Consider the following 12559-nt stretch of genomic DNA (forward strand, 5'->3'; position numbering starts at 1 on the left):
AGTTTGCAGTTGTGATTGTGTTATATGGTTGAGGGGGCAAAGTAGCCAAGGTTTGTGGTGGTACTGTTGACTAGTTGCCATCCCTCTATATTCCTTTAGGTTATCCATTGTAGCTTAAAGATAGTCTTACACAAATAATTAGCTATTTATGTATTTTTTCATGAAAATTCTAAAGGAATCATTTCACTTGATAAGTGCTTTTTAAAATTATGTTGAGTAGTGGACATTGTGTAGAAAACTGCTAGTGGGATATTGTGAGTACATGTGAAACTACAATAATAAAATATTTCTCTTCACAGAATCAGTCAGGAAAGGTAGCAGATTTCTGTGAAAAGATAAAAAAGTGAGTTTTTAGTGGAAGTTTAAAAGCTTTCCTAACACTGACGTAAGTTCTGAATTTATTAAAGGATTTCTGAAATACTAAGTTTCGTTTGTTTGTTCCTAACTTAATACAGCTGTAACATTGGAAATGTTGATAGTTATGTTCAGAAACAATACCTCACCTTTGTACACAGAATAACTAGATCCCTTATTATTGTGCCCATGAGTTTTATATGCCACTAAAATTACATGTTTAATCTGAACTGTGCTGGTGCATGATGCAACAGGATTCTTCCACCAACAGGAGGGTGACACAACTTCCTTGTACAGTGATTTGCTCAAACACCAGGATTAAATCCCCATCACACCAAACATGCTCATCCTTTCAGCCTTGGGGCATTATAATGTGACAGCTAATCCCACTCTTCATTGGTAAAAGAGTAGCCCAAGAGTTTGTTGGCAGTGGGTGTGAGTAGCTGCCTTCCCTCTAGTCTGACACTGTTAAATTAGGGACATCTAGCACAGATAACCCTCGTGCAGCTTTGCGCAAAATTCAAAACCGACTAAAAGAGAGAGAGAGAGAGAGAGATGTTACTTTCATGTTCTTCTTCTCCTGTCATCTCCACTTTGTTCCTGTCTTTACTAACCCAGTTAATCTACTCCCATGCTTGACTGGGACTTTGACACATGTTGGGGAGTAATTGTCCTCCTATTGGTGGATGTTTATTTGTACATGATGTCATCATACACTGGTACAATGCTTGTTAAACATCATTTTTAGGTGGGAGTTAGCTAAATACGAGTGGCTTACAAATCTTATTGGTAGATGTGAGAGATCAGGCAAATCTGTGTTTGTTGAGGTGAGTATATATTGGAAATATATTTTCAGGTAAGTCAAATCTTAACTTTTATTAAAGAAAATAAACTTTGTAAAGTTAATGTTATTCAAATCTTCAACAAAACAAATGTTTTTAATTTTGAATTATTTTTCAAAATTTACTATAATAGTTAATAAACATTAATATGATTATTTAAATTTGATTGAAAACATTCATTCTATAGTAATTCACATAAAAGTTTAAGAATTTTAGGTAGATAATTGTAGCTATTTTGAACAGGAAAAATACATTATTTAGGTCAAATCAGCTGTTAAATGGCTTAAATAATAGTTTAAAGTTATTGGAGTACAGTTTAGGACAAAAAGAAATAGAAAACTGATATACATGCTACATGGTCAAAAGTTTCTTCAAGATACAGAACATCTAGTGTGAAATGTTCCAAGACATGTGAATGAGAAGAAGGTATGGAACTGTAGAGTGGTGTGTATAATATCATGTGTTTGTGAAATATCTTGAGCATCAGATGGATGAATTAGGACTCTGCCACATTTTCTTGACTGTCACTTCAAATGAAAAAGGTCTTCTGTCACAATAGAAAGACCTGAAATTCTTGTGATGGCCTGCAGTGGACAAATTCTCTTAAACAACAAGAAATATTATTCTTTGACCCAATATAAATGTAAGGAAGTTACTTTTAACCTTGTAAATCAGTTTACTTCAAATGTGTTTAGTTTAGTACTGTTATGATACAATATTTTCAATGGAATCATTGTAGTATCTTACCACATGCAATACTTTTTTTCTTAAAGCCTTCTACTTTGGCAAGAACCAGATAGTACAGCTCAGCTTTATTTCTTCTTATTGGCTGCCTTTTTAGCCTCTTGTGTCTTCCCTGCTAGTCAGCTTTTTACTGCAGCTGGTAAGTAGGTTCTGTTTAATGTACTTTCACCAGCACTCATTGTTTCCATCTTGTTATTTTGTGTGGTTTGAAACTATAAATTATTGTTAAATTGATCGAGGGTCAGTTTTATGTCTTGGGTAAGACAAGACACGTTAAATCAAAATTGAGTCAATGTATTATTGCTTATTAAGTATAAAACATTAAAGAGTTGAATTTGACACCAAATGCACAGATCTTTATAGTGAAATATTCAGTACATTTTAGCATATTAGTGGTTATTTAATGGATATTTTGACTTGTAGTTTTGGAATTGTAAATAAATTACCAGCTGGATTTTTAAGAGAAAAAGTCAGATAAGAAACCATTTTATTGATCTAACAGTGCATGTGTTTAGACAATGTAGTTAAGTATGTGATACTGATGCTTAGAGATCTCATAACATTAACTTAAGTGTCAATAAGTGGAAGCTGCTTTCCTTATATGGAAGAGTTTTCCCAGAGTTATGATATCTTTCTGTAGTTAAACAAGCAGAGAGATGAAGAAGATATTATATAATAATATGTTTAGGTTTATTTTGCTTTGTTTTTTATATACATTGTAGCATAAGTTTAATTTATGCCAATTATAATTTTATTTGATGGAGTGGAGTCTACAAGTAGATTTAAATTACATAACAGTTTAATTAAAACAAATGTTGATGCATCATAAACACTAACATTTGCTGATGTTGTTAAAATTTTCAAACAGTTAATCACTTAGTGTTTTTTTTTCGTTTGTAAAAGTTTCTTACTTTTTAGAAAAATTAAAATCTTAGGTGTAAAATTTGTTTCTAGTTTTTGTGTAGAATAAAATTCATGCTGTTCTTCTTTTAGTTTCTTGTGAAATCTTTTCCAGTTATTTATAAAATAAGTTTATTTGGTGTTGCATTCTAGGTTTGTACTGTGGTGTAGTTATTTGTAAAATATAATATTTAATGTTTTATTCTTAGGTTTATACCTCGGTGTCAAAATGTTTCTAGTTGATTATGTTTTTTATCGATTCCCACGTGTCCAACAGAAGTATGATACCACATGGAAATTGTGGAATTTTTTACCCACTGATGCTGAACTTGAAAAAAAGCATAATCGTGCAAAAATTGATAGGGTGAGCTCCACAAAAAATATTCTTTGAAAAATTAATTTTGAATACTGAGGTTAGAATGACTTTTAAAAAATTTGAATCTTAATGTTTTTCTGTAAATAACTGGTGTAATTCTGTAATTCACGTTTCATATATAAACTTTTTTTTAACCTTGTGCTTTGACAAGAAAATTTTACTAATACGTTTTGAAGAAAAAGTGAAAGTTGACTAATGACCATACTAAATAAATGAACCACTGTAAATGTTCTAAAGACATGTTTGTTTATAATAAGGAAGTATTTTGTGTGTCATATAATGTGTATTGTTCTTCTCTCACCCAGAATCTAATTAACCAGAATGCTTGCCAATTTTCCATGGCTACAACGGAAAATCAGTCATTTTGCGAACTATTTAACTTACCAGCTTCGGAATCTCCATTGCCATGTAAGGTTTCATAAGTAGATGATACTTCTACCTTATGCACCTTGAGGAAAGAGCTATATTTGTTGATATATTACAGATTTATTAAAGTCCTTCCAAGTTATTTAAAACCAACATGCTTTTATTCTGGCATTTCACCATAATCATGTTCACCAATCTTTTATGACAATGGGATGAAATTTTTATCTACCTTACATTTCATAACACTGTTTATTTATGTAAAGGATTGAAGCAGAACTGTTGTTTTTAAGTTTTATTTATTGCACATCTCAGGTGTGGTTTTGACTTATTAGTGGAATATAACTTGATATCACATTCAAGTTGTCAGAAAAAATCAATAATTTAAGAACCTCGATACAAAATGATAAAAACCTTATAACTGGAGTGCTCTTGAAAAGTGGAAATTTCTTCTTCAGAGGGAAACTGAAGAAAAAAGGTCCACTTTTTGAGAGTTCTTGGGCTATATGGTTTATATCATTTTGTATCAAGATATTGTGTAGTGTGTACACATTTTTTAATGATGAAAAACAAAGAAACAAAAATGACAGTATAGAGAAAAAAATTATAAATCAGAATGCACCACTGAAGGTGACAAACAAACATCAACTAACTTTATTGACATTGTACCCAACACAAAAGATTCAGTTTTATATTGGTGAAGAAATTACAAAAACCTTATATTGACAAACTTGTGTATTAATTTATGTGTAATTATATATTAAATAAAATGTGAATTGTGCACAACTGTAGCACATCTATAATGTTTATCTGAAAATCATTTTTTGTGCTACATGTAGTTGTGCCTAAGTTACACCTTTTTACACATTCTGCATATCGTTGATGAGAGAGCAGAAGACTCTTTTTTTTATATTAGTGGTGTTTTTTATAACATTTTGAAAACAGGTTTTTTTTTAAACTTTTTGATTTTTTATGCTATTATTTTCTATTTTTATTTTGGAAGAAAGTTCACATAAAAACTTTTACTAACAACTATTTAACAGCTTAACTTGCTGTTAACCACTATATACTTTCTGTCCACAAATGTTTGTGATTTATAACGTGGATTTTTAGTTTATTATTTTAATGTCTATTGCAGAATTAAAACTCTTTGATAATTTAGTGAAATTATTTTTGCAAGTTTGACCAGCTAGGTTGCATCAGAAGATAGTTATCAGAAGTGTTTCATAGCATTTGTCTCAATTCTTTATTTATAAATGGAATGTTTGACAATTAATTTAGGCATTTATGTGGTCAAAATTATTATATTGCTATGACAGATGAAATGATTAACCATAATTTACGATAATTCTTTATAACAATGTGAGATATTTTCTAAGATAGTTATCTTAGTAAGCTGCTTATTGAGGTATCTGTGTGCATCTTCTTAGCTTGGCATGGGGGACGAAGATGTACATTGATCAACAGAGACAAGTCCCTAACCTCGGCATTTAAGAATGGTCGTCTTTATTTAACAAACAGGTACAGTAGGAGCTTAAGGAAAATTATTCATTAATTTATCTACTGTATTATGTGCACTAATAAATAACATAACAACATTATAGTGTTAGCATTAAGTAAAAGCTTTTAAATTGTCACTATTTTGCTTCATGCAGTGTTGTTTCTTTTAACCTTTAAGATTTCACAAATTACAGCAAAAAGAGAGAACTTTAAATGAAGCTTATTAAATATTACTAAAAATTTTATTAAACCATCAAACTTGATTCATTACCATTATATGGCCTTATGTCAACCATCAAACTTGATTCATTACTATTACATAGCTTTCTCTTAACCATCAAACTTGATTCATTATCATCACATAGCCTTCTATCAACCATCAAACTTGATTAATTATCATTACATAGCCTTCTATCAACCATCAAACTTGATTTGTTACCACCACATAGCATTCTGTCAACCATCAAACTTGATTCATTTTCATTACATAAGCCTGTGAACCATCAAACTTGATTCATTATTGTTACATAAGTCTTCTGTGAACTGTCAAACTTGATTCATTATTGTTGCATAAGCCTACTGTCAACCATCAAATGTTATTAATTATTGAACTGAAGATGAAAGGCAGAAGACTTTCAAAAACGTTGTCCTCTCCATTGTGTCTCTACAACAGGCAGTTGTCTTCCATTCTACAAAGTTTCATCATGAATACTCTGCCTAAACAATCTATCAAAGAATTGATTCATTATTGTTACATAAGCCTTCTGTCAGCCATCATACTTGATTCATTGTTGTTACATAAGCCTTCTCACAGCCATCACACTTGATTCATTCATATTTCTGTGTTTTTTAAATTCAGTTCTAAATTATATTTTGTAATGCATGATGCATTTAACTCAAATATTCTGTGGATCTTAAGACAGGGTAGATACAGTAGGCTTGAGAGCTTTAATAGTTTGCATTTCCCTCTTGAAAGAAAAGGATATGATTTTTTTTTGTCTGAACTTTGAAAAAATTCTCAGCATAGAAGCCTAAATGTTGTTTCCTTTCCTTTCAATAGGGAATTGTAGTCCATTAAATTTGTTAAACCTATATGCATTTGACTGGTACAGTGACATAAAAACTTCTGAAGTATGTAGAACCTTCAGTGTTTTCAAACTACCTTTGAAAGTTTAAATTATTAAGTAAGTATATTGTTATTCAGTAATTTTATTCCATGTGTTTTTGATAATATGAGGAAAAAATAAATGCACAATTAGGTTCAAACTTTTATTGTAACTAATAGTTCTCAGAAATATTGTCATACTCTTCAAAATTATGTTTCAGGTAGTTAATTGTTACAGTAAATAATTTTACAAGTGTCTCAGAATGGGCCCTTACTCAGTGCTTTTACCCTCTAATATCAGTGTAGGTATAGGCTGCAAGTTATGCACTTCAGTACAAATAAATCTGAAATTCACTTTCATATTGACCTAATATGGCCACGTGGATAGGGCACTTGACTCACTCTCTGCAAATTGCAGATTTGAATCCCTCATCCCACTAAACATGCTCAGCATCTCAGCCATGAGGACATTGTAATGTGATGGTCACTCTTGTTATTTGTTGGCAAGAGAATAGCCCAAAGGTTGGTGGTAACTAGCTGCTTTCCCTCTAGTCTTTCTGTGCTATATTTAGAATGGCTAGCACAGACAACTCTCTTGTAGCTTTGTGTGAAATTCAAAACCAACATAAAGCAAAACCCTTTTCATACTTCCATGTAAAAGACATATGTTATTTCCTCAAAAATAATAGTTTTAAAAGTTGCATACAATACCTTTGATTTCAGACTATTTAGTATGCTGTGCATTATTTTGATGGTTTATATAAATCTGACAGATTCTTCCAGCTTTCAGACAGAGTTAGATACAGTCTGAAAAAAGTATGAATTACATTGTGATTATGTTTATTTTTAAGTTCTGTGATTTACTAGTTGCTAGTTTTTATCATATTTGCAGATCTCTAATAAATAACTACTTTGCCCAGTTTTTTGTGGTCTTTTCCATTCAATAACATGCTTGCAGAATAAAATTCATCTGGGAATAACATATTTTTCATACATTTGATTTAATAGAGTTGGAATTTAAAATAATTAACATTTGAAGGATTTAATTGAATTTATTACAAAATATTAAGTTAGTACTTAGAGATGAAATAACCTTTATAAAAAATAGTTGCACTGTAGTTACAGAAAACAAGTTAAGCAACAACAACTGTAATGTGTGACAGATGTTATGTGAGGTCCATAAATAAGGGGAGTTGGGGGAGAGGTGAGAGCAGGATTTTGACAGTGAGAATTATTCTGGAGGTATTCGTTTAACAAACCTCCCCCTGGTATTACTGTTAAAGTTCTAGTATTACATTGCTTAGATAATATGGATTGTGTTAACTTCTAAAGTATTACTTTTATATGCATTAGTGTTTGCAATTTCTTTCTTTTTCTTTTTGCAAATTAACTTACAAAGTGTTATTTTTTGATAAACTATATTTTTGTATTAATGAAACAACACTGTTTTCATGATTTGCTACATTTTAACACAAAACAATAAATAAATGTTACATGTGACTTAATCACACTTGAGAAAGAGTAGAGTAGTTTCATTATGTTTTTTTGCTTTATATAACTGACTGTCTATCATTAGTGAAGTAACAAGTTCTGAGTAGGTCTGAAGTATTTATTATTATAGAGAATTTTGCCTTTCTTGTTTCTCATGTCAACAAAATCTGTACGTTTCCAGCTTTTTATGCTTTGAGAGATCGAGAACGTCTAATGTCAAGAATTTGGTTTTACCTCTCAAAAACATTTTGAAGCTAGAAAAGGTCAGTCTGTTTCAGAGAGATATGTTTTATTATTACTGTTTTTCTCGAGTAAATTTTAATCATGTACACTGGCTTTGTTTTAGTGTATTAAGGTTTCAGATGTCATGCAACATTGTGTACAAATGCTTCAGAAATCCACTGTGAAACCAGAATGTGTATCTTCCAGTAAAATCAAACTCATGCACTGGATATATAAGAATCTTGTCTGAGTCATTCAGTTTTATCACAGACATTTACCTTGTTATGTATGATATATATATATATCAATAGCACTACAGGTAGACTTTATACATTGATCTGTTACACAACTACACTACACTTTATACATTGATCTGTTACAGAACTACATGCACACTTAATACATTGATCTGTTACAGAACTTCATGCACACTTAATACATTGATCTGTTACAGAACTTCATGCACACTTAATACATTGATCTGTTACAGAACTTCATGCACACTTAATACATTGATCTGTTACAGAACTTCATGCACACTTAATACATTGATCTGTTACAGAACTACATGCACACTTAATACATTGATCTGCTACAGAACTACATTACACTTTATACATTGATCTATTACAGAACTACATGTGACTTCATATATGAATCTGGTACAGTACTACATGTAAACTTTATACATTAATCTGGTACAGGACTATGTGTAAACTTTATACATTGATATGTTACAGAATTACATGTAATTTTTTAACTTTTATGTACTTTATTTTTGTGATGTTTGTTGTACTGCTATTTTTTAAAAGAAAATGTACAAATATGATTAACAGTCTGTGGTTATCTATAATTAACATTGATGTTATGACACTTGCTCATTGATGGGAATCTAAAGAGATTGTGTTATAATAATGAAAGTGGGGATTTATTAAATATTTTTAAGCTATGAGTATGGTCGTTTTTCACACACCTACACAGTCATGGAAACCTGGAAATGGTATAAAAATGTTTATACTGCTGAATATTGATTAGAAAATCTTTTTAAAAACCATTGTACATTTTCATGTTGTGCAGAAACTAGAACCTTGTGTTATCTGTTTAGAGTACCAGTTGAGTAACTTGAATGCTTAGTTACTCTTGCTTTAGAAAATTCTAAAGTCTTGTGTATCAAAACTGTTTAGGCTAAGCCTTATCCATGGATTCCAGGAGGGGGGATGGCATTAGAGGTTACAATGGAGAAACCTGATAAGGTAAGTTTTGTCTTTATCTTTTTAATTAGCCAAAAGACCTGATAACTTCTCGACAATTTGGCTGCCACTTTATCATTTTTTAAGGATCTGACTCATCAATGTCTATGCAAATTTACTTAAAATGTGGAAACCAAAATCAGTTTAAAGAAACCAAATTCCATTGCCCAACATCCAAGGAATAACATGAAAGGATTACTAGAATTTTTGCTCTCACTAAAATTAGTTTCTTTTAAAATATGTTCATGTTTCAAGGAGGTGCTGGAACATCAGGAAAAAATAAAATATTTCTTGAAAAAGTCTTGTTTAATTTATCAAGTAAATTTGGAGAATAGTGATGAATTATTAGAAAGAAGAATCAGATAATCTAAGCTTATACTAAAAATTGAAGAACTGCATTTGTTCTGAACATGTTTCATTAATAGCTGTTTCCATTGTTGGAGTAAATGATAAAATATTGATACTGAATAAAATAGGGTCCAGAGAACTTGAAGTAAAGGAATTTTGTTCTATGGTTGGTCCCTAATAATGCAATAACTGTCAGAGCAGCTTAAACTTTGTTTGAAATTGAATTTTTAAAAGTGCTCTGGGTACTTCTTTTCTTGCCAATGTTTTATTATGTTGGGATTACTTGGCCTAGTTCCTCTTGCAACTTTTAATTTCAAAACTCACACTTCTACTTTAGTTTTATACCAATGAAAGGTTCTTTTCTTTGTCCATCTGAGTATTGGTATGAATCCTACCTTGCTTGCTCCAGTTTTTACACCACACTGTATCACCCCCAGAGATGTTAATCTTCTGTAGAACACACTTTCCATTTCTGTCAATGCACCCTCTACATCTTATCTGTATATAAGCTCATCATTATTCTTTCTTATTCATTTTCCTCAACAGCAGAATTATGAAGATGATCTTATGTGTTTACTTAAGGTTTTTCTTCAGCACTATTGTTGCATTTGTAACATTTTCTTTTGCATTACTTTCTATCTTTTTCATTGGTTTTAGTTTATTGTTTATTTTCTTGATTGTAACATTAAGTAGATGAAAAACATCTTTTTAGAATTGTATGAATATGAAAAATCATTTTTTTGTTTCAAACATGGAGTTACCTGATTCCCTTCCTCAACCACATCACTAGTTTAATGGTACCTTGGTATTATCTCCATTTCTTGCACAACAACCAGGTTTTCTAGTTTTGTGCTCTTTCATTTGGCCCTCATCTGTTCAATACATTTTTTGACGAACAGTCAGAGTTTTTCATGTTGTTTACACTTCCTTGAGGTTCACACTCATCATTACGTGGATGACTGGCTTTTTCTTACCCCTTTCTACCATACTCAAACTCTGTTACCTGAAGTTTTGAGAGCTGGGTTTGTTATCAGAAAGGAACAGTATTTCTTACTCCCACATAGTTCCTCATCCAGTTAGCAGTGTTTTTCAATTCCAGAGTAAGCTGAACCAATCTTCTCCCCAATGCCTTCAGGCCATGAAACTGTCAGTTATTCAAACATAGTTATCTCCTATACCACCACCATGCACAGTCTCTTTTGGGAATGTGGGTATCCTTGAAATCATTTATTCTTTTACATCAATCCCACATAAGGGTCATCTGATCAACAGAGCCAGTGGAACATTTGCATAGAAGTGCTGGATTGTACAGTAAGTCTGTTGGATTCCAGTTTGCTGGATCTCAGTTGGTTGAGCAGGGACAACACAAGAGTAAGGTTTCTCTAGTACCTCCATGACCAAAAATACATCTGCTCACTGATGCACCCTTGTGGGGCTGGATTGCTTGTATAAAAGATATGGAATTCAAGGGACTTTGGACAGTAAATGAAGCTTCTGTCCACATCAGTCTCTTGGAACTTTTAATAGTTCAGTGAGCTATGTCTTAGGGCTTTAAATTGTTGCAAGGAAAGGTGGAAAAACTTCAGATAATTCCACAGTAGTTTTGTGCATATTAAACAAAGGGACACTGACTTTAGATCTGCTTGTTTTCAAACAGTGGTTCTACTCCTTCAAACATACAAACACCAGGTTGTTCTCCTTGTTCATCATGCTTCAGGAGTAATAAATCCATTGGCCAACCAGTTATCTTGTCCAAAGAGAGCTCTTTCTGTGGAATGATAACTTTATCCTTGAGTTTTTTGTTGAATCATATTTTTTCTAGGGGCACCATGAATGAATGCTTTGACTACTCATTGGAATGCTCATTTCTCATCCTTCTGGTCTCTAGTACCTCACCACGTTGCTTTAGGAGTAGATGCTTCCAACTAGAACTGGACAGGTATTTATCTTTATGCATTCTTTCTGTTTTTCTGTGTTCTGAGGTTATGGCTCTGATTCATTCCATGTCCTGTCAAGTTATTCAGGTGGCACCATATTGGCTGGATCAGCCTTGGTTTCCATTTCTTCAGTATCTTCAAGAGTGTCAGCCTCTTTCCATTTTTCCATGACTATCTCTCTCTCTTACATTAGTCTTGGTTGGAAATTTTTCATCCAGCTTACTCTGGTCATTCACTGGAGGAGCAGAAAATTCTTGGGGTCTCATCTTACCACGTTTAACAAATATTGAGATCCCTGGCAGCTCAATTCTGTTACCTGCTGGAAAAAATTGTACAGGCAAGTATGTGGATCACTTCTAATACCTTTATATCCTCTTCAGATGAGTTTTAGCTACTTCTGTGACTATTCCACGTGCCTCAGCTCAATTGTGACAGAGGTGATTAATTTCATTTCTTTTGTGTTATTCTATTCCTTTTCAGGGTATTTCTCTCTTCTAGTGGAACAAGGGAGTTCTTCCCACTCCTGGTTTCCAGTTGCTGGAGTGATGGAAAGAGATTATTCCTCCTGAGTGATGTTTGTACTCTTTATTCTACTCAAGGAGAAGATGGCAAAGCTGGATACCCACCCACCCCTAACCCTAGAGCCTCCACATTCGTGTTCTTCAGAGATGGCATTTTGCTGTTCAGTTATATGAGTATGACCCTTCTTGTTTTAGGTCATTCTCTTACTTTCCAGGTTCATGAAAAAGGGATCTTAACCCTTTGTGATTTTACACGTTTTACATGTTTGAACTTTGTTTGTTCCATGTTTTCCAAGGGGAAGGAAGTGTTACCTTGCCTCTTGGGCCAGATGATTTCTGTTTTCTTCAGGTTAAGTGAAGCATGAATTGGCTTCATAATTGCAAATTTGGTTGGTTGCATTCTGTGCCTTTTCAACTTGAAAGGAAAAATTGTACTGTTGGGTATTGCTTGCCTTCCCTTTGTAATTCTGATCATTTGCATGTGAAATTCTGTAATTTTCAGGTTGGATTCCTGGGTCTGTAATTGTGAGTTTGTTTTGTTGTACTTCTGATTGGAATAAGAGTTAATCTACACGAGTGTTGCTTGCCTTCTCTTTGAAATTATGT

General features: G+C 32.4%; 1 protein-coding gene across 5 annotated transcripts in view; it reads left to right on the forward strand.

Annotated features, from left to right (window-relative positions):
- LOC143241042 (GRAM domain-containing protein 4-like) overlaps positions 1 to 12559 on the forward strand; it is a 60368-nt gene that overhangs the window by 40277 nt on the left and 7532 nt on the right. For all 5 annotated transcript variants that reach the window (XM_076484500.1, XM_076484499.1, XM_076484503.1 and 2 more), the window contains exons 12-18: positions 300 to 343; positions 1970 to 2079; positions 3050 to 3204; positions 3522 to 3624; positions 5010 to 5100; positions 7857 to 7938; positions 9082 to 9150. In XM_076484500.1, coding sequence (XP_076340615.1) covers positions 300 to 343; positions 1970 to 2079; positions 3050 to 3204; positions 3522 to 3624; positions 5010 to 5100; positions 7857 to 7938; positions 9082 to 9150 — 654 coding nt within the window. The remainder of the gene's footprint in view (positions 1 to 299; positions 344 to 1969; positions 2080 to 3049; positions 3205 to 3521; positions 3625 to 5009; positions 5101 to 7856; positions 7939 to 9081; positions 9151 to 12559) is intronic.

The sequence above is a fragment of the Tachypleus tridentatus genome, chromosome 13, assembly GCF_004210375.1.
Source record: "Tachypleus tridentatus isolate NWPU-2018 chromosome 13, ASM421037v1, whole genome shotgun sequence".
Lineage (NCBI taxonomy): Eukaryota > Metazoa > Arthropoda > Merostomata > Xiphosura > Limulidae > Tachypleus > Tachypleus tridentatus.